Source organism: Pezoporus flaviventris, unplaced genomic scaffold (assembly GCF_033815535.1).
Source record: "Pezoporus flaviventris isolate CSIRO_AGI_PZ_B2104156 unplaced genomic scaffold, CSIRO_AGI_Pfla_v1 ptg000078l, whole genome shotgun sequence".
Taxonomy (NCBI): Eukaryota; Metazoa; Chordata; class Aves; order Psittaciformes; family Psittacidae; genus Pezoporus; species Pezoporus flaviventris.
In genome coordinates, this window is record NW_026892626.1 from 14,904,717 (window position 1) to 14,927,375 (window position 22,659).

General features: G+C 39.9%; 1 protein-coding gene across 1 annotated transcript in view; it reads right to left on the bottom strand.

Moving 5' to 3' along the window:
• Nucleotides 1–2,978: 2,978 nt before the first annotated feature.
• Nucleotides 2,979–22,659, bottom strand: part of GNA12 (G protein subunit alpha 12) — a 38,783-nt gene continuing 19,102 nt past the window's right edge. The window contains exons 3-4 of the mRNA XM_061473622.1: nucleotides 5,361–5,411; nucleotides 2,979–4,380 (exon numbers count right to left, since the gene is read on the bottom strand). Of these exons, the coding sequence (XP_061329606.1) occupies nucleotides 3,811–4,380; nucleotides 5,361–5,411 (621 nt within the window). The 3' untranslated portion in view covers nucleotides 2,979–3,810. The remainder of the gene's footprint in view (nucleotides 4,381–5,360; nucleotides 5,412–22,659) is intronic.

Below are 22,659 nucleotides of genomic sequence, written 5' to 3' on the forward strand. Positions count from 1 at the left end.
CCTACTCCATTTCACTACAGGCTTTTTGCCATTAGTTTCTCCACTCTGTCTGCTTGGCTGAGGTTCAGTCTTCATTTGGCTCAGAAAGCCTGTGAACTGTCGTTTTCACGAGCTTCTTTATGCTCATAACACACTTAGTTCTAGGTTTTATACAGCGTTACTTCAAAATACTAAATATATTTTTAAGTTAATAAGTCAAATTATCTATTAAATAAAATAACACCAATTATTTCTATCAAACTGGAAGCATCTTCAGGTTTTGGAGTGGCCAGTAACTTCTATTCCATAATCAATATTAATTCATTTTCAACATTAAGAGCTATTTAATTCTTTCAAAGTGACAACTGCCTATTAAATATGTCACTTGCAGAGAAATATTCTTCCTTTTTAATTCCAATTCACCATGTCACCTCGTAATGCTGTCTAAGAATTGTTCAGAGAATGACAGCACTGCAATCTAAAGGAATGACTGACATGCTACGTTAGCTTAAAGTCTGTTTTGAGGACAACAGACACAAAGTAGTGTTTGATAAATTACTCCCATTTAGTTTCTGCTACTTAAAACTGCAAGACTACGTAAGTCTCTCCTACAAGCACACACTGCAAGCACTTCCTCTCTTTGTCCCTGCGACAGATAACCTGCGTGCAACACCCTGTCACTGGACATTGACCGGCGGGTGAGAGGAGGGACAGCAAAAGGCTGCCCTTTAAAGTAGGCAGTAGCAGTTCAAGGTCTCCATCTGATTATTCTCCTGCCTGTGACCCATTTCCTGACTAGCCAGATGAACAATAAGTCTATAAAGTTGAGAAGAAAAGATGTTCTCTCCAGCTGTGTTGACCTGCACAGTTCTCCAGGATGTCACTTAAAATAAAGTTTGCTATTTGATTCTTGTGAAAAGACTAAGCAACCAACCAAGCTTGCCTTGAGATGTTTGTACGACCTAACCTACCTAAGTTCTGCTGTAGTGATTAACTGGTTTATCATAACATGATTTTCTGGCTTTATTTTACTACAGCTTACCTTGAAAAAAACAAACACAAAACCCCTCTGTAGTGGCAAGAAGGGGAGTGTATTTTGCAGAGAAAGATGCCATCAAAAAAAACAAGTCCTTTTTGCTCATCTGCCAGATCCTTTGCAAACTTGAGAAGTGCCTGACTTTTGCAAGGAGTTTCCTAATCTTGGGTTCCTGGTGTGAACCATCCCTATCAAAGTCCAACAGAACAAAGAGCCTACAGAGCCAAACTGCTGACTTTCATCTGCAGTCTACCACACCACGCTTAGGCCCATTTTAGCAGTAAAAAGAAGAAAGGCAATAGTGGGCTTGAGGTGAACAAACTGGTTCCCTAGAACTCTGATTTAGTGTGCAAAACTGCTGTGTCATACGAAAAAAACAAGCTTGAGAGCTCAATATGAGATATCTCATGCCGTTTCTTTTCCAGGTACAGATTTTAAGTTAAAATATAAGTTGCATTACTAGCTCTGTTCAGAGTTTTAATTCCATAAGGTGACTAAGGATACATAATAATGCATGAGCATCAAGAGAAAAACAGAACAGGAAGTTCTATGCTATGCCTCCCAGGTAAAACTACAGTAGATTCAGACATAAAACTGAGGTAATTCTTGAGAATAAATACAGATGAAAGGGAATGTTTAACTCACTCGAGAAAACAAGCATAGTATTAACTCATCAACTCATGTAGAAAATGTAGTGAAAGAATAAAGCTCACAGCAAGCTAGGAAATTAAGTCAAGTCAACCTAAAAGTCAGGTCAGCCCACAACTGCCTCCTCTTGCCCAGTGAAGTGGAAGCTACTACCAAGAACTCCAAGAATATCTGAAAGCTCTGAAAACAGTCTTAGTCTTCGGCTTAGAGAAACAAACCTTACATGAGGTTTGAATCTAAGTAAACTGGTTTGCTTCACTCTGTGTTGAAACATTCACCTTTTCAATTGTAGTAATCTTAAGAGTTTCCCCATCTGAATATTAGAGTCACATTAAAATATTTCCCCTCCAAGGTTAAAAATGAGTAAATATTTAAAAGACAGAGTTGGTCCTGGCAAAAATAAGACTCGATACAAGGAAGTTAATCCCTGTTTAAGATTGCTCAAAATTTAAGTCAAAACTTTTTCAGTTGCTTCTTACCTCAATATTGTGCATGTTGCACAGCACTGAAATAGCCACATCTTTTCCACTCTGAAGCCTGCACAAAGCCAAAAGACTGCTACATTAGGAAACTACACAAAAATACTGATATGAACATCTGCAAGCTTCAGAGAGGAAGAAAGATTCCAGATTTTATCCAAATTAACATGAAAGGATAACAGAACAGGACTTTTTATGACCACATTTCCCATGGGATTAGCAGCTGAAGTAAAATGTTGCTTGTTTTGACATGCCACTGCAGGCTCAAAGGGGATAAGAACTCTAGGGAATCTGCTGCCTTTTTATAGGTACAAACAGCCCTTCAGGTTTTCTTCTTGGATAAAAACTGTGCCAAAAACTGCACAGCAAACTACTTGAAAGTTACCTAAAGGATAGCACTACGGTGTTGATATGAAAGGCAGATCTTCAGTTTGTCCATGTTCCCCACTGTAGTAGGAAAGATCAGATATGTCTGTACACAAAAAAGGCACCTGACAGTTAGTTTCACTGATTGAGTGTGCTAGGAAAAAAACAGTTCATATCAATATTATCCATCGCCTCTTGCAATTTGACACACAAACCATTGCCCAAAATGGGCAACACCAAACTCCACTGTACTCAGAATTCCATGTGCATTACTATAGGCTAAAGATCCCATTAAGACACAGATTAAAGGCTAATTTTACAGCAAGGTCTTGCTGTCCAAACACATCAGTGCAGCTGTAAAACTGGGATCTCTAGGGTATTCAGTCTTCCTATAAGGTCAGCTCTTGGGAACTAATCAAGCAGCTGCTGTACTACCAAAACCTTTGCTTAAGAGTTTAATCAGCAAGCCCTGCTACACAAGATACCAAACCTTCACAGACACTGCCAACTGCGGGTGCGAGAACAGTGCTCAATTTCCATCACGTACATCTCACTTGAGCACCCACTGGGCAGATACATGGTCAGGCGCTCTAGCACAGGCTGCTTCACCAAGGAAATCAGTTTTCCCATGATACAATACCCTTCACACATAGTGCAAAATAAAGCCTTCTCCATATCCTTAACTTCCCTCCCAATTTACTCCAATACTGGTTTCCTTACATGGTTTCATACTTTTGCCTTAGGAGACTCATGCAAAACCTTCAGACAAGAGCTGTGCATCCACCTTGATAAGCGGATTCCAGACCTCTTGGCAAAGCTAAGGGTTAAGAACAGAACTTCCATTAACATTCTCCATTACAGCTGCCAATCTCTTACATTTAACATTAGTTTGATCGATTCAGCACCTCCAAACTACAAAAAAAAAAAAAAGGCAGTTTGTATGACTAGTGTCTCTGAAAAATGAGCATACTCATTTAAAACGTGTCTTCCATACATGGTTTGTCAGAGATTTCTTTTTTCTAAGAAGGCAGAAGGTGGTTGTGTTATTCAGCATTCCAAACTAGGTACAGAACCTACAACGGCCATGTTTCAGTAGTGTTTCTAGTCCAAATGATTCAGTAGCTAACATCAACATTTGACTCCTTCGGCCTATAGCTCCTCTGTTTGGACTGGCTAGTTTACAGCATTCCTGAGCCAAGTAATTAGCATGGGTCCTACACCACATGCAAGGGCCATAAAGAAAGGATAAAAACTTTGATCTAACCCTCTGGCAAACTTTAACAGAACACTGCCTGTTTTCCTTCACTGCAACATAATATCCTTCAGATTCTCTTGAAGGATCGTGTCCTTCACGGCATGAAACACAAAGCGGATGTTTTCAGTGTCTATGGCAGTGGTGAAGTGATGGAAGAGCGGCTTACTACGATTTCTCCTCTTCCTGTCAAAGCACTGCACCAGATAACGTTGAACATCTTCTAGCCTGTGAGGGTCGCCTTTGAAGTCCGAGAAATACTTCTTAATGCTGACAGTCTTTACCTTCTCTACAAGAAGATCCATCTTGTTGAGGAATAGGATAATAGAAACATTAAAGAAAAGCTTGTTATTGACTATTGTCTCAAAGATATTCATGGACTCCACAAGTCTATTTGTGCGCCTGTCTTCCATCAGAACCTGATCGTATTCACTAGAGGAGACCATAAACAAAATTGAAGTTATTCCATCAAAGCACTGGAACCATTTCTGACGCTGAGATCTCTGTCCACCCACGTCCACCATCTTGAAAGGTATTTTTTTAATGATGAAGTCATGCTCTACTATCCCTTTGGTGGCTTTTCTAGCCAGCAAAATATCTTGTTTGCTGGGGAAATAGTTCTGTAAGAGAAAAGGAGAAGAGCATCAAAAAACAGTCCTTCAAAAATGCTGGCTATTGCCAGAATATTGAAACAATAGGAACAATCAACAGGAGTCATGTTTTGTTTATTAATAAGTGAAGAAGGAATACTAAACTTTAAGTAATGAGCTGTTGATCATTTATCTCAACACATCTGTAGACAGCTACAGAAGATCCTGAGACATACAAGAATAAAAATATAGGACCAATGCACTCATTCACACTTCTGTTTCAAGCCTCCCATTTTCAGGCTGACACCTACTTTTTCACCATGAAATTCTTAGCTACAGCATAATTTAGGAAGTGTTCAGTAAAACAGATCAAGTCATCCCTGAAAGGATGTTTTTTACAGTTCATTACTCTTACAAAGGAGATCTTGCAAGCTTTAGTGGAAGTACTTCTCCCAGGTTCACACTTATGACCAGCAAGTACAGCAACATGTTCTACCATAGGCTGTGACCCACCCCACCACTGTACAGATTTGTTCTTCAGAAGCTCATCACTGTTACTATTTAGGCACTGTTACTATTTAGGCAAGCCATGTCCCTTCTTTCTCCTCCAAGTCTCCTGGCAGATGTTTCCATTACAGATTTGAAATCCTACAAGTGCTGGCAATTATTTTTATCTGGTAAAGTTTCATTCTGATACCTCAAGTAGCAGCATCCATCAGATTGTCAGGAAAAGTGAATGAGATCCAGAGGCTGTATAGAAGAACTGATAAAATACATGCACATATACAACTTCCATAAACAGTATTGGTCATTTGCCAAAAAAGATGAAGCAAATACTAAGCTTCAGTTTCATAAGGCTGGAATTTACTATTCCTAAAGAAAGAACACTGATGTTATTTAATTCATCATTAGAAGAAATTCCAAACATCAAATCCCACTAATCATAGCACACCCAGGCTTCAAATATATCTTTGAGCTCTTTTGGTTCAGAAAGAGAAGATACATCTTACCAGCTGACCGATCCGATCCAGGTTATCCAGGAAGTATTTCACCGATTCACCCTGTGGAAAAGGAATGAGACAGGAACTAAGCTTTGTTTTATAGGATAGCCAATCCAACTAAACTATAGCCTTTCACTTTCCAATATGCATGGGGGTCTAACAGAGCAATAGCACAAGTGGAAGCTTGAACAACACCCTGATATGCTTAGGAGCTGGAACACTAGAAGGAGTACATAGTTTAAGTCACGTAAACTGCTGATAACGAAGTGGAGCTGCCAGAATATACCACCACCATGGAGGTAAGGTAATATTTCTTCCACAAGCAATTCCCTACAGGTTCTAGAAGAATCAGAGTCGAATAGAGATTTCACTAAATGCTCAAATCTAGCTAGTGAATCTTTACAATGCAAAGAAGTGTTGCTGAAGTCAGTCTTTTGGCACAAAGAATTACTTTTCTCCTTGTATGATGAATGCAGTTAGTTGCCACTGGGTGGGAGCAAAAATTAAACATGTTTGTAAGAAACCAATGCATTTTGTTTAAAATTCATAGCCATGAACAAAAGCATATCCTAGACTGGTTGGCATTTCTTTAGAAAAGGGAAAGATTTAAGTCACCTGCAATTTGTGAACATTTAAGCTAGACTTGCTTGTCAAGAAAAGAAAAGAAAAAGCGAACATTCTGAAGGATTTATTCTTTTACAGATAGTTTCCCTTTTAGGTTCATTCTAATGATGATTTGCTCATCTTGTACAAAATCCTTTAGTAGTTATTTTGAGAAGAATACAGACAGTGTTTACAAAGAAATTTCGCTCTTATGTGAAAATGCATGAGGGTCTTTGTGTTTTGTGCAGTATGGGGTTTTTCTCTCAACAAGCCTGCCCATGTATCGCACTCAAATCAAGTGCCACCTCGCATAAGTGGATATAGGAAGACCTTCATGTACTTTGTAGAAGGAAAAAGATTGTTTCCACATAGATGCAGACTTTACTTCTGGAGTGAAATTCTCTTTGTCAGAAGCCCATTCTCATTGAAACACTTCCCTTTCATTTCTTCAAATGAAGACGATCTGTTCAGTAAGAAAGTATTCTTCATTGTTTAAGACACGCGTCTGTCCTGGGTTCAGCAGTAGTGGTCATTTTTCTTCTTAGTAGCCAGTACAGTGCTGTGTTTTGACTTTCGGCATGATGTTTTGGTTTGATAAAGGACTTTGTGAGCCTCATGCTCTGCCAGGGAGGAGGGGAAGCCAGGAGGAAGCAGAGACAGGACACCTGACCCAAACTGACCAAAGAGGTATTCCATACCACAGCACGTCATGCCCAGGAGGTAACAGAGTTACCCAGAGGGGCTGGGACGGCAGGGTTGGAGGAGGTATTGGTCGGTGCTTGGTTGGGTTGGGGGGGCAAGTTATCAGTCAGCTGGTGGTGAGGTGCTGTATTCTCTTCCCTTGTTATTTCCTTTACCATTGTTATTATTGGTGGTAGCAGCAGTGATCTGTGTTATACCTTAGTTACTAAACTGTTCTTATCTCAACCCGTGGGAGTTGCATTCTTTTCGATTCTCCTCTCTGTCCCTTCGGGAGCAGGGGGAGGGAAAGAAGGGGGGGAGCGAGTGAATGAGTTGCCTGACTGGGTTTAAACCACCACAGCGTCTCACAGTTGTAGCCATGTTGTAAGAATGATATAATGGAAAAATCCTGCTGCCTTTTAATCACTTTAGGCAGCAAATCACATTATATCACAGATCAGGGCTGTGTTGATAACTACCCAACCGACAGTAGGTGCCCTCACCAAGTCACCAGTTGAGAATGAGAACGTTCTCAAAATACCATCTCAGATTCCAACAGCAATCTAAATTCTTAAATCATCCATTCTCCTCTACACCATTAGCAAAACAGATTTATTCCCTTCCAGTACAACCGCAAAGAAATGCCAGCACAACAGCTCACCCTGAAGAATCACACTGGAGATGAGAGGATACCGGGTACTGTGCAAGTACATACTTTGCGCCTAAAGCATAGACAAAAAAAGTCCTGCAGCTTATTATTTCCTAACATTTTAAACTAGAAGTGCTTTTTCACAAAGGAGAGAATGCACACATATTTGCAAAAACCTACCATGTATTACAAAAGATTTACCATGGATCACTAGCAGAAAAAAATACTTTTTTTTGGGGGGGGGAGTTTCCAAAGAGCGATTGCTCTAAGAGCTTCCTTACAATCATGAATTTTCATAAGGTGAAAGTAATTTCCTGTATTTTTTGGCACTCTGTTGGATCAGTAGAGGTATCGCAGACCGTATGAATAAGAAAAGTTCTTCCTGTACAGCATTAGTCATATTAGGAGATGGAAGAGACCAAAAAGAAAAGGTCACTGAAGATTCAACACACACCCCCGCCCCCCCCCATCTATTGTGCTTCGTCCTACACAATGCCTTTAGATGTGCAACAAGGCTGCAAACTGTCTGTCTCTGATACAACTTATTCCTACTTTCTACCCAGTTGCTTTAAGAGTCCTTGCCTTGTCCATATCCCCTCCCACGCTGAGCAGGAAACAGCTGTATGCATGTAAACTGCTGGGACACACAAGCAAGTTCACCTGATTTACAGCTTCTGCCTCCCCCATTTCCTGCCCCACACATCAATCAGTTTAACATTTTGCACATTTATAAGAAGGTAAGAAAATAATCTAATGAAAGAAAAATACATGTTCATTTCTGCAGTGATTTAGGGAAGCTGGACTTCCCTAGGCTCTTATAGAGCCTTTCATAACATTGTAATTAAGCCAAATAACTCATTCTGGCTAATTTTGAGCAGTAATTACAACACACCTGGGTAACGCAAGTCAGGTTGCTGGAACAGGTGTGAACACCATATGCACGCTCTGACAGATCTGAAGAGGTCCGAATAGTCTCTTCCAGCCCAGAAGTCAAAAGACATCCAGTACTTAAGTCAAAATACCTGCTTCCAGTCAAAACAATAAATCCCTGACAAGCTCCAGAGAGTCTAAAGTTAAGAAAGGCTCAAAACATTAAAGCACACAAATCTGAAGGGAGAAAGCCCCCCACCCTAAACAACCCCAAATGGACACCACATACTGAAACTCCCTGCTTTAAAGATGATTCCCTGATCAAGTCCTGTGTTATGGCTTATGGAATTGTGGGTTCAGCTCCTGCTCCAAGATTTCTCACACAACCTTGCTCTCAGCTTAGTCTGATTCACTGAAAACTTGGTTACTGCTGGGAAATCCATGGGGTATTTCAGTTCATGGAACAGGCCAGCACAGGATAACTGCAGATGGCACCAACTGACCCGATGAATAATTTGTAATGTATTTAAATGAGGAAAACATGGAAACTCCAAATGTTAGGGCTGCTTTGTATTTGGATTTTTAATTGGAACAATTGTATTAGCTGAACATTCCGTTATCTTTTTTCCTTTGTCACAATGGAAAAATAGCTCACAATATTAGTTAGCTCTAGAAGTCAAATTTAGTTAACTTTATAAAGCTGCACTTGAATGCAATTCTGAATTCAGTTGATAAATTATTATTTATACAAAGCTATCATGCTTTAGGTATTATACACGCATAAAACCACACGTGCATGTCTACATATTTAAAAACATAGACTCAGTGAATTTATGAATTGCTCATCAAGGTAGGGTTTCCATTCGAGGCAAATTAACATCAAAATAAAAGCGGATCAGCTTTTGATAGTTCAAGACACAAACAAGCTGGTTTAGCTTTTTCAGTGCAAATCGTTAGTGTTTCTCCAAAGTCATTTAGCCATCCCACTGCACTCAAAAGCTGGCTCCGCACTTCAAATGCTCTCATTTCCCAGATCTCAGAGTTATTTCTGGTTTACTGGCATGACTTCCTATAGAAGTGGTAGCCAATACTTGCAACTGATTCATCAGATACCAAATTGACAGACTGACAACTTCAATCACAGTATTTTAACAGTTCTAGTGGGAAAAAAAAAAGCTCTTTTGAAGATTGCAATCTATTTCAAACTATGCTTGCAAGCAGAAAAATAGAAATGAAAGCCATCCAAATTATATTTCAATGCCTAAAGATAATCACATCATAGTGTGCTCACTCAAACAAGCAAAAAAAAGGTCCAGGTCAGATACGTCAATCTTTTACAGGCTGCTGCGTCACGGAAAACTGTGGCAGCTCAAGAAGCTTCCTCAGATCAACTGCGTTCACCGAAGACTGTTGAGCTTTTGTCTTTTCAGATTTAAAAAGACCCAAATCTTTTATTTCTCTGTTAGTAAGTAGCCTGTTTCCTTTTAGAAAACACTCTAACAATATTCATAAATAATATTCTTAAAGTCTGAAAGACATCATTTCATTTCAACCAGCACGGTCCTTAGATACAAAGCAACAAAACATGTCAGTGAATCATGTCTGTACTTACATTTGTTTTGTTTGTTTGTATTTTTGACTAATAGTTTATTTCACATTTGAAAGCTCTATCAAATCCTGAGGTGACCATCATCTATTTTGCTGCTAACACAAACGAGCTAACTATGTTTTCCATCCTCCTTGATAATAAATCACAATGTCAAAACCCTGTCTGTCATCCATGCCCTGTGTTTTCTGGAACAGTGGTGGGGGAAGGAAGAATGACCTCCGAGTTATGAATTTTACTCAGTTCAGATCCTCCTGTTTAGTACACCAGAGCATAGCATAGACCATTAGTCTTCCTCAACTTCTTGCTCACCACACAAGTGTTACCACAAATGCTTGGATGATTCACTCTCTCACTGCTAATCTCCTCTCCCTCTGCAATACATATCCTCTGAGTAACAGTTTTGCCAACTGGGACCAAGTGAAGGAATAAGGGATGCTGTTCCCATTGTTCAGTAGGATGAGTCACTGCACATCTGGGAACTGGGGGAATCAAGAAACACAAACAGAAGGCCTAAAATGAGCCCACAAGTTCCACAATGCAGCATCACAGTTGGATCTTTATTTAAATTAGCATTATTTTTTTAAACTGCCCTATCTGCAGTATAAAGCTTGGGGAAGCCAGAGAAAACAGAACAATTTGCTTAAAAACTTACTGGTGGAAGAGAAAGGGGGGAAAAGGTAAAATATAAACATTCACTCTTGTTTCCTGAATTAGTGTTGAAAGCTCTTTTTTATATGCTAGATTATTTTGAACAGAGCTTTCCCAAGGGGGAAAAGCCACACAATTGAGAAGGTTTTATTCTATATAGTTTGTACTATATGAATGTCATCCTAACATTAGCTCCAAATAAGTCACTATGAAAATAATTGAATTTAACATCTCTGTCCCTTCAGGCTAGGTTCATAGCACATAAGAAATCTCCACACAGAAATATTGTAACTAATCTGGCATCACTTCCTTCGCCATCGATAGCCTTACTGCAAAAAGCAAGCAGAAAACACTTGGGCAGAGATCCCAGAGTACTAATTCAATGAAAAATAAAGGCACAACAATGTAGATTGCTTTAAAATACACAGACACTCTGTAATAAGAAATGTTCTCCAAGGCTATAGTTTAATCAACTCACTACTTTAACCCTCAGCCAGTTACTCCATGCGACAGTTGGTTCGATCATAAACAGCAGTGAAACATCCTATTGTCCAGCTCCCTAAAATACAGACTCATTTCAAGCTGCCTTCTCAAATGCAGTTCCGTCTACATTCTGCTCTAAACTAAGACTTGAAAGAGGACCCTGTGTTCCAAATTGGCTTTTTTCCTTCCCTTGTCCCAAGGCCTTTTTGACATAATATTAATTTAGCCCTTCCTGATCATTCTGTCTCTAGCTGCTAAATTTAGAGTGCACGATTTAAGGTAGACCTGTCAGTCTTTGCTTGTTTCAGATGATGAATTAAACCACACAGGATGGAAATGTTATACTTTAAGGAAGCGTCTAACACAGATCTAACAAGATTCCCACAAATACAGCAAAACACACGGAGAAATAGGAACTGCAACTGCCCCAAACTGCAGCTGAATCTGCAAGATGAAAGCAACAGTGACCCAAATAAAGCAGTGTTTGTATCCCACCCTCCATTCAGGAGATGTTAAACACTCGGCAGCAGGGCTGAGAAACACAGAAGAAATCCCAGAAAGAAGTTTGGGAATCTCCCAGCCTTTAACCTCTGAGATCCTGGATACACAAATGGGATGGATTTAATGAAGTACTGACACAGAATTTAATCCAAAGTTGGCCTTTCTATAAGGTACTATCCCATCAGGGCTACCAGAGACACATACTGACGGAATGCAGTCCTAATGCTGACTTTCAGTACTAACATGCAAGTAAAATGTATGTTTTTGAGATAATTTTTGAGACAAGACCTCACTTTTTCTAAGCTTTCTGGGATGTTGGTCACCTGTTGCATGTATGGGGTTTGAATGTTATCATGTCAGATGTTTAATAAAAGGAAGCTATACAAAGCAGAGGCCCAAGGGCAGAGTTATTAGCACAGAAAAATGGGTAAAATAACCAGGAGACTGGCAATTGAAAATGTTGGAAATGTCAGATCAGCCAAGTTTTAGGTACTGAGATTAGAATCCGAAACCTCACCAGCACAGAGACACAGGAAATGCTTTTCTTAGTGAGAACTAGTGGCCGCAACAAGCAGGTTAACATCCTGCCACAATCATACATATATCCCTTGACAATAAGCACACAGACATGGCTCCAGGCTCTGCACCCTGGTTTTGTCCAAGGGGAGCAGTAGTCCTTTACAGACCCCAAAAAGCCAGGGTTAAAATTTTCATGAAACAAACAACTTCCCCTCCCTGAACCTGCAGGCTCCTCCAACAACTTACTTCTAAACCTGCACTTCCATTCAGCCTCACTGGTAACAGATTTACTACAGCCAGAATGTGTGTCTCTCCTCTGTGACAGCTGATGAATTGAGTATTATTTTCCAAGGACATAAACAAGTCTGTGCTTGTTAAGAATTCACTCAGAAGGATGCTGAAGTAACCTAAATTGCCCTGAAATGCTCATGCCCATTCTACTCCATAATTCTGTTCTACAGATAGTCTACATGCTGACTGGGCACTGAGATTTACTGACAAAAGACAAACATTAATTCTTCATTCAATCACAAGTTCCAAGGCAGAGACCAGCCACTTCTGCACATTTAAGCCATACAGAATTCCATCCAATCTCTCTAGTATTGTTTAACTTCCTCCTTAACAACAAGCTGAGCTACTGGCTCCCATCCCGCAACTCCAGTGCTTATCCAAGTTGCTGCTATCTGTACCCTACAAACATAACAACTACAAAAAAGTACCATCTGGTTCCAAGCTTCTAAAAAATACCTTTTTTTTTTCTATTACCTAGTCATGCAGTATAGGGATCAGAAGTTAAAGTTAGAAAAATCAGTTTTTCTTAGCTCAGTACAAGCAAGCAGTGCAAAACTCAGTTTGTCCAAGTCAGGATGGCTTTCTATAAGCTCATCCTTCATGCACACAGGCCAAACTGTATACTTTACAACGTATGGATAAAAAACTGCGTGCTAAATTCATTATCCCCCATAAAGTCTAGGCTAATCTGAGCTCCCACATCAGTGATAAGACTTGTGGATCCCTGTGACAGAATGAAATTCTAGCCTTCCAGCTAAGAAACACTCTCAACAGGAGCAGAGCTGTTGTACAGAAGGGCAACACCTACATGTCTTAGCTATTCCCAGCAATTAAATACAGCAACCTTCTGAGAGTGCTGCAAGGAAAAGGAAAAAAACACATTTCTTCCCTGAAATTCTAGGTGCTTCTACATCAACAGGATGCAGAGAAATTACTCGATACTATGTTAACAGTTCTGTCCATTTGTCTCAAATACGCAACAGTGCCTCAAGGAGAAAAGGAATTTTCTGTTAATAGACAGAGGCAGGCTCACCCAACACTGCAAGCTTCAAGAAACATTAACAAAAATCCCCATTGTTTTGGTTTTACTCCTATTTACTGTTTCTTCATCACTGCTATTTCTGCTTCACAGATTTGCAATGACTAGAAGGAAAAGCAGGTGCAAACAGCAGAGAAAACAGTACTGGCCACAAACAAAAATATGCACAGTTCAATGCAAGAGGGTTAAATGATTGCCTTTATTTTTAATTCTGGAAACATCCTTAACCAGACTTGCACATTAGCCACAGTGATTTCACATTTCTCAGCCTTCACTGACTAGCAGCTAGCAAGCTTCAAGGAGTGGATGCAAGGGGATATATACCCAATTCATGTAGAAGAATCATGGTTATGTTTAAGCAATAAAAAACTCTGATAACTGTATCCACCATCAGCAGCATGCCCAGCTCACACACACACACTCATCCTGGCAAGAGTGCATGACAGACACAGTCATAAGCATCCCATGAAAGGATTCCTTCCTGTTTCCCTGCCAACTGTCTAAGCGAATGCATTGTCTAAAATAGCAGCCAGAACCCTTTCATCTCAAACACCGGAGGTTCTTCGTGAAGCTGAACTAACGCACGCCAGCTCAACTTCTCATTCCAAGCACAGCCTGCTACAACGCACAAGAGAAAGCAAGTGAAAGCAGCAATCTGCCACAGTGAAAAGAAAGTCCTGAGCTGTAAATGGAAGGATGGATCCAAGATTCTGGCCAATGACTAGCAAATTATCCCGTTTATTCTCAGTGGGCAGCTGCCATGCAGAAATGGGCATTTCCAACTAACACATCAGAATTTAGAAGCAACTGAATGTTTTTACAAGGCACCAGGAACGATGCACAATCACGTTATTATGTGACCCTAGTCCCATGCTTTGTTTTCAGCAGCTCAGTATGCAAACCTGAAACTCCCTTTGTTTACAGAAGACATCTGCAGAACTAGAACATTGATCAAAAAAAAACCATTACCTTATGAATTAAACTAGTCAGCAGTGCTGATTATCTGATCAAGACTAAATCACAAGTTTACCACCACATTTCCCTTTCAAATCTTATCAGATCAAGGGATGGGAAATAAATATCTTAGATCTCGTGGGCTGAACAAACAGCTAACACCAGCCATGAGAGAATGTTGAGCTTGGACTTTTCCATGGCAGGTGGCCAGCTGGAAAGCTAAGCAACTTGAATGCACTTACAACAGACATAACCTTGAGTATCTCTGCAAACGGTGTTTCCTACTCCACTTTTACATCACAGCACTTGTTGAAAAAGTGCCCCAATGCTGCACTTGCTGTGGAAACAACAACAAATTTGTCTATGTTTGTTGTTAAAAGGTGGATATAAGAATTGGAAAGTGTCATTTATTCCTTATATTTGTTTTTAAAAAGATTGTCTCATTTTGTATGTATACAACCAAGATACCTTTGGATGTGATGCAGACCAAAATGGTGGTCTTGCAAGATTTAGAAAGCTGCTCAGGACCTGAAAGTCAGTGTTTATGCAGAAATCAGACCAAGATCAAATGCAAGGTAAGTCTCAGTTGATCTCAGGTGTGCTATTTAACAATTTGATTCTGATAAATCCAAATGTACATGCAGTAGAGAGGAGAAAAATAAAACTCAGGTTTCACACCTCATCATTCCCCAAGAATCCTCAAGCCAGTCTCTGTGTCTAATTTTCACAAATCATTTGTCCTAGAAACAAACCTTCCCCATTTTCAGGAATAGCTTGGTATTTGTTAATTTTAAAAGGTTGACCAACTTGGAACTCTGAAGTGCACTGTTTTTGCCAGCTGTTACTATGTGACTCCTCAAATCAGTGGAATTTCATAATGTATACTTGCTTGTTCTCAGCACTGAGAAGTTACTCAATATCTCATGTTCACCCACTTACACCAACACTGGCATTGCCTTGTTTGACCTTTACATGCACCTGTAAATCACTAGTGATCAAGCTGCCTCATGGCATATGCCACAAATGAGTATTTCTTTAGTTCACGGCTGTACTTTGGGTCTGTGAGAGAGGGTTTCACCCAAGTGACTGCCCTACCTATAACCTCATTTCTCCTGCTCCAGTGCCAATGTTGCACGTTGAGTTCAGATGAACTACAGTGAACCTTAAGCCACCTTTGGTGATCTGAAACAAACTTCAGCTTCCATTGACAAACAAGTTCTTTGTGATCTGATTTACAGTCATTATCTCAAAACATTTATTTATTCATACCCAATCACGACGATCAATTAACCCAAGTATTTTCTCCCCCACTGAAGGTTGTTTCAGCATGAGGACAAGGGAAGTTCTTTCAAGTTTGCACTTAAACCTTGGCACTACTGATGCTTAAGTATGAAGATTTAGTAACGTAATCTTTTTATTTCATGTCAGAGTTTGTTCTTTCAGAGCATCCAAGATCGCTTTTCCCACATTTTTCACTTCATTCTACCACGTGACTCCCATCATTACTTTCACTTATGAAACCAAAACTGGAATGGATTTACCTAAGCAGAAGCGTAAAGCTGTTCAGATACTGGTTCACTAAAGGATTAAACATCCCTGAGCAAAGACCCACAAGGTGAGATGGGGCTGGTAACTGCATGAACAACAACTGCACTAATGTGCAATGCCATCCTATTTTCATGTGCACTTAAGCCAAATCCTTTGACACAGTCCTCAATCATAAAGTCTTGAAGCTGAGGCTTATTAGAAATTACCATGGAGGAAAAAAGCCCACAAATAATTTAAATCTTGCATCAAATGGAAAGCTTTATTTTGATTCATCCTCATGTACATCTGATTTAAACAAATTAAGCACTGAGCACCTGAACACAAATCTAACATTGAAATAAACAATTTGAAATAAGTGACTTAGTTTTCATCCTTAAGGACTCATCTACAAGTGTAAATTACTCAAGCCACAGTGGAAAATGAAGTGGGTTTCACAAACTTCAAGCTGTTAAGCAGGCTAGGCTATTAAAAAGAAATCCTAATTAAAGCCCAGTCACACCCTACTGACTGCAGAGGTGGAAACAGCCCAACCACACAGATGGCCATCTGAAGTCCTTGCAACCCAGAACGCATGTGCTGGACTGGGAGAAAGAAGACAGAAAGAGAGGATATAGTAGGTGGTTTCTTTTGCCTCCTACCCACATCTATCATCATTACTGATTCAGTACTGTACTCTGACCAGACTGAGACCAGATGGAACAAAGTCTTACACACGCAAAATTCAGAGATGGAATTAAATGGGAAAGAGTTTCATCAATAAACCACTTTTTTTTTTTTTCATTTTGAGATTTTTACTGAGTTTTCCAAAGTAGAATTAAGTGAGTATCAAGGAAAGCAAGCCAAATTAAGAGGCTCTGGGGGTGGGGTAGAAAGCAGACCTTCTAAGGACAAACACCAACAGTTTGTTCAGGAGTAAAGCCAAGTGAAGCACAAGTCTGCCACAGTCTGAACTGCAGGAATCTGTGTTGTATACAGAGGAGACATTTGAAAGGTGTCAATAAATTACTTCTCAGAGCAACATGTTTTCCACTTTCTCAAACAGAAAATCTTGCATGATGTTTCCAAGAAGTTTTTCTCCCCTCCCCAAAATCCTAAGTCAGTAATAGAGCAATATAGGTTTACTCCACAGAGCTGCTTTAAGTATAGCTGAAAACTAATGAGAAGGTGGAGACCACGCTGCCTTCTGCCTTTGTACAGAAAGCCTTCCCAGCTAAGGCAGGTTTAGAAAAAGGAGAAGCAGAGCACAGAGCTAACTTTTCTCCTTTGAGGAAACGACCTCATAGCTCTGCCCCTTCCATTAGTGTTCAGCCGTCAGCTGGTTGGTTTGTGGCAGTACAAAACCTCAAGCGATTTTCTGGAACAGTATCAAGTTCAGATGCATCCTTACGTCATCTCATCTCTGAAGATCTCTACTGTTGCACAGCTATCATTCCACATACTCAAAAGTCAAATACTGTGTTTCTTCCCTCCCTTTGCTCACTACCTCCTCCTCCACACTCAATGCCTGTGAAATGGAACGCTGACTTTGAATGGTGTATGCAAACACTTCGTATACTCCAATAACTTAGAACACAAACATTTACAAACCTAAAGAGCATCCTTGAGGTACTGGCATCTTATCTTAGCATCAGGAAAGATTTACGGAGTAAAGGAAGCACTGCTCAGATGAAGGATCAGCAAGATAAAGACACTGCCACATTCCTCGGCAAGCATCAGGATAAGGAGATGTGATGCCAACTGCTTGTTCCTTCACCAACACCACAGCATGTCACTACTTCCTCTGCAGTTACAATCAGTCATAGGGTTGCACTCTGCCTCAGATGAGCTTCCCAACTTAAAGCAGACCTTCCAAAAACGAGTTGTGCCAACATAAGCAAGAGCATAGTGCAAATCAGAACTTCCTAAACCCTCATTTCCTATTGCTCACAGTGATAACTCTATCAGAGAACTACAGCCCAAGTTAAGCTCTATCCTTGAGTGACACATTGAGTAAAGCGAGGTTTTAAGGTAGAGCAGGTTTGTTAAGGAGACAGCAGGAAAAGGGGAAGATAATAGGAAAAAAGTACATTAAAGAAAACTACAATCTTTTCAAGAAGTCTTTGTAAAGGATCAAGATTTGGACAGCTAGCAAGAATACGACACAGCAAACTAAGCAAGTTATCACTACCTTAGCAACCTACCTGACTTCCCTTTTCAGCTTTCTGTCAGATCCTACCTTTTAAAGAATGCAGGCTGATTAAATGTAATTCACTCTCAGCATGACAAGTTAAGAACAATATAAGTATCTGTTCTCTTAAGTATAAAACCCCAGAAGACATGCCAGGAGGACTTCCCACAAAAAACCAGACCTAGTTTCAAGTTTTTGCTCATTTGTTCATCTGTGCTTGTTACTTGTTCTTAATCCTACATAGCTTACTATGAACTAGAATATTCAGGAAAGCCTGAAACCATTCACTGCACATTATCCTATTAAATTCAGTGGCCTCTTTGAAAAATCCAAGCCTTAACCTCTTCCTGGAACAAGACACTGAGAACACTCTTGCTCCCTGTCCCAGTTCTTAGTGGAGCTGACAATGCCTAGTACCAATAAATATGAAAAAAGGTGAATTACTATGGGGAACATACAAATGAGGTGCAAAAGGCTGAACTATAAACCTGGAACTTTCTGAAGTGCATCATCAGCACTGTTCTTCCGAGCACAGTGAGCCACGTCAGGGAGTCAGGCTCAACAAAATCATTCACCTCTTCTTTTGCAGTGCCTGTGGGGTTATTTTTGCCTAATTTCCTGAAACCAGTTATAGGGGTCAGAAAACTGCTAATACAGCACAAAAGCCAGTAGCAAACACTCTCTTTTCTCTTACACAGCTAAGCCACTCCTTGCTGGATCTTCAGGTAGTGCCCTAGCTTTAATATACCAAAAGCTTTGAAAACCCGTACCATAGGAACACAAATATAATAGCCTCCATTTCAGCTATATCTTTTGAGATTAAAGGGTCGAGACCAGTCTGACAAGTGGAGCCCTTCCACTAGAAACAATATTCTTCATTGTTTTTAAGATAGATAAATATTTACATATATGTCTCTGCATAATGCAGGTGCTTTGCTGCAACTACAATAAAGGTTGTCCTCATGCTGCCACGGTTTTAATCTATGCATATGCTCATTACTTCATATATGAGCTTTCTCCTGCTTCCACCAAATTTCAGCAGGAATTCTTTATTAAACTTCCTTAGTCATACAGAGAGCACACCTTTAAATGTTCTTAACTCACTTGGATATCTGGAATACATTCTTGTTACTGGGAATCTCTATGGAGATATTAGTTGCCAATTTTGAAGTCTCTTGAATTATGGAGATCCATTAGAAACTTTCTGAACATGACACGAAACAGCATGATCAAAAGCTAAAGGCTGCTCAGTGGGTTGGATTTGTCTCTGCCCAGAACTTTCCTGCACACTAGAAAAGGATAAAGAGATTACTCCAGTGGTTTTTAACTGCAGTTGGGTACGGGCTCAGACAGCCTGAACTGAAAAGTTTCCTTCCTTGTTTCTCACAGCATGTGCCAGCATTTCTTGATGGGAATGCAAAGATTAATTACAGCTGTACTTGCTCTGAACAAATCCTTATATTCAATACAGTCCTGCAAGATTTAGAGTAGCGCTAATTAGAGCTTAGAACAACAATTCTGCAAAGACAGACATACTGAGTATTTCTTCTAATTATTTTATGCATAATAAAATCAAAGCTTCTTTCCAGAAGCAGGGTAGCATTTATTCTCAAGAGCTGGGAGCCAAAAGGACTTTTCCAGGCTAAACCCATTAGATTTTGTATTTCAGTGCTATTGCTGAAAGTAAGACATCAACCTATAACTGCTACCACACGCAGAGAGGCAAGGACAAGTACAGTATTTATTCTGTAAACCTTTGGAGCACCCAGACAGTTCTCTAATGGGCTCAATTACAAGAGGTAAAGACAAAAGAAGTTTGTTCTTAATAAAACACACATGAGGAAAAAGAAATCTTTCAACTAGAAAAATGGCAGTCATTAGGCAAGATGCAAATTCTCATAATGAATTTTCAACATGGGAGCTGTATCTATGAAGTTATTTCTCTCATTCACCTTAACCACACCAAAAATACAGACAAGATTTATTGGCATCTGAAGGCCAAAAGCAAAAACTCCTACAGGCAGCCTTACATAGTACCATAAAAATACTAGGCTTTTTAATCTACCTCCAAGAACCTAAAAGTTAAAAAGTAGGACCACACAAAGTCTGAATTTCAGCCTTTTGGTATCCATTGACAGCAGGGCCTTAATGAAGTGCATTAATGCACTGTACCTTTTAAAGGCTTTTGAATTGATTTTGCTTTAAGTTTTTGATCTTTAAGTAAAATAAAACAGGAAAAATTGTAGAGTGCCAGGAATTCACTACACAGAGCACTAGAACAGCCAGTAGCACAGCTCTCTTTATCCAGTGTCTGTCTCAGTTCCCATATGGTAGCCATATCAATTTCTTGTTATCCACTTATTTATTATGTATGATCTGCTCGTTACTTTCCAACTTATCCTCCCAATTCCATGCAGGCTACATTTCATCCAGCTGTTGCATTTTGTCATGCCATAAGTTGCTCCTGGCTTTAGGTTAAGAATCCTTTTATTTTTCCACAGAGCATTTAGTACTGAGAGCTTTAATGCCTGGTTGAGACTTCAGGTAGGTACTGTTACAAATTGCTGCTCTCTAACACTTTTCCATTTGTACTGTTTTGAAAAGGTTATAATTCACAACCTTTCTGGTTCTTGTTATTTCTCTCCAAAAGCAGAAAGTATTTCACAACAGCTAATAACCGTTTTACCCATCACATAGCTTTCTATGGATGGTTCTGCTTGAGAGAATGGCTTCTGTCATTGAGAAAAAGGTATTGAACAAGTGGATTTTGCTGGAGCTCAAAATGATTTTCAGTCTAAAACAATTTAGATTTCTAAATGGTTTTGAATCCAGTCTACTTTAAATGCACGCTCTTCTCACCTCTTGGTCAGTGGCACTTAAAGCAAGACTCAGATTAGCAAGTGAAGCACTCCTTGCTGTAGGTGACAGACAACGTGTTACGAAGGCATCCTCAACTCTGCCTTCTGCTCCAGCTTAGTTCTCAATGTGAACCTCAGTGGCTGTCAAGACACACTACTGCTGGTACAGCCAAATGCTGCTCAAGAAGTTCCTCTGGTGGCAGCAGGCCCATCAACCTATCTCATTTGAGCATTTATTTTTGGAATACTGCAAATATGAGACTGTGCATTTAACTTCTATAGATGCGAACTGACAAACTACACAGTATTAGCCAATATCCACAGAATCTTGTGCAAAGATTTCCAGCTGCATTTTGCTTTATGTTACCTTCTCAATTTTTAATAAAGCCCAAACTGTAACTCGCCAACTCTCACCTCTTGAACAAAATGCCACTTTTGTTTGGGAGTTCTTACTTGAGACTTTAATCTAAAAAAATTTTCCTATTTGGTCTTAGAGACAGGATTAGAAGCCAGGGACTCCAACTGCTAATCCTGCCTACTACACATCAGACAGAATGCTTTGCAGTATTGTACTTACACAAGCAGTTAACTTCTTTTGCTGTTGATGAGTCAAACTTCACAACTTAACCATCAACTTTTGAGGTCTCGGTATTAGAGGGCAAAACTAGAACTAAGAACTTAAATCTGTCCCTTGATTGCCACAATACTGCCATAAAACCTTGCTTAGATCTTTAACTGAAGAGATACATCTCCATAACTCAACCTGCTATATGAGTCCCGAGCATGATATTATTTAAGCTGTACAGATGAAGTCTGCAGGTTACTGACCTTTTAAGTTAATATGGTATCAAGGCTCAGAAACAGCAAACATGACTTTCTGGTTTGTAGCATTACTGCCAATCCATCAGTTTTCTGGGTCAGAGTGGTATGTCCCATCCAGATAAGAAAAAAAATCTACGTAATTTAGAATCACAGAATAGTATAGGTTGGAAGGGACCTTCAAAGGCCATCTAGTCCACCCCCTCTCAATCCATTCTCTGCCCACCCTGTATTTGTGCTTGGGATTACCCTGACCTAGGTGCAGGAGCCTGCAATTGGCCTTGTTGAACTTCATGAGCTCAAGCACAGTCCACTCCAGCAGATTTCGTTTAACATGCCACTTCAAAAGTCACCGACTTCTATGTCAAGCTAGTACTCTGCTGCCCAACATCTCAACTCCCTTGTCTGCTAGAGGTGGTCAAATGCTGCCACATATGCTCCATAAGCTACAGCAGCCAGTATACAGCTGAACTCCTGATCATCTTGCGTTATTGCCATACCTACTATTTCTGTACCAAAGTAAAGACATTTAAGCAACAGTTTATCCACTCTGAATCAAGAATTAGTGTGCTTCACCTCCAATACCGCCCGAACACACAGCTGGCTCTCTATGAGGCCTTGAGGCCATCAGCTCCTTGCATAAGGACAATGCAGCAACAAAGTTATACTAACACCCGGAGAAGGCTGCTCACTATGTGACACTTCCAGCATACTATCAGTTATGGCAAGTACAATTTAACCATTTCTGTTTATTTCAAATGTCTGCTTAGAGGAAAAAAAGACAGTTAATTCACAGGGGAGTGACTCGTGTCCTGTTACAAACATCCCCAAAAACCCCAAACCTCAAAACACTCAGAGAATGGTGAATTGATATAAAAGAAAGGCTCTTTAAAACATTTTCCAGAGTCTTCCAACATCCAAGGCTTTAGAGGCTCTTAGTATTTGAAGTACTAGTGGAAGTGTTCATACAATTCCCTGTGCACAGATCTAAAAATAGCTATGGACACAGTAGTAAGTTCTGGTCTTGCAAGCCCCTTACTTCCCTCTCTGGAACCTACTTCCCATTAGC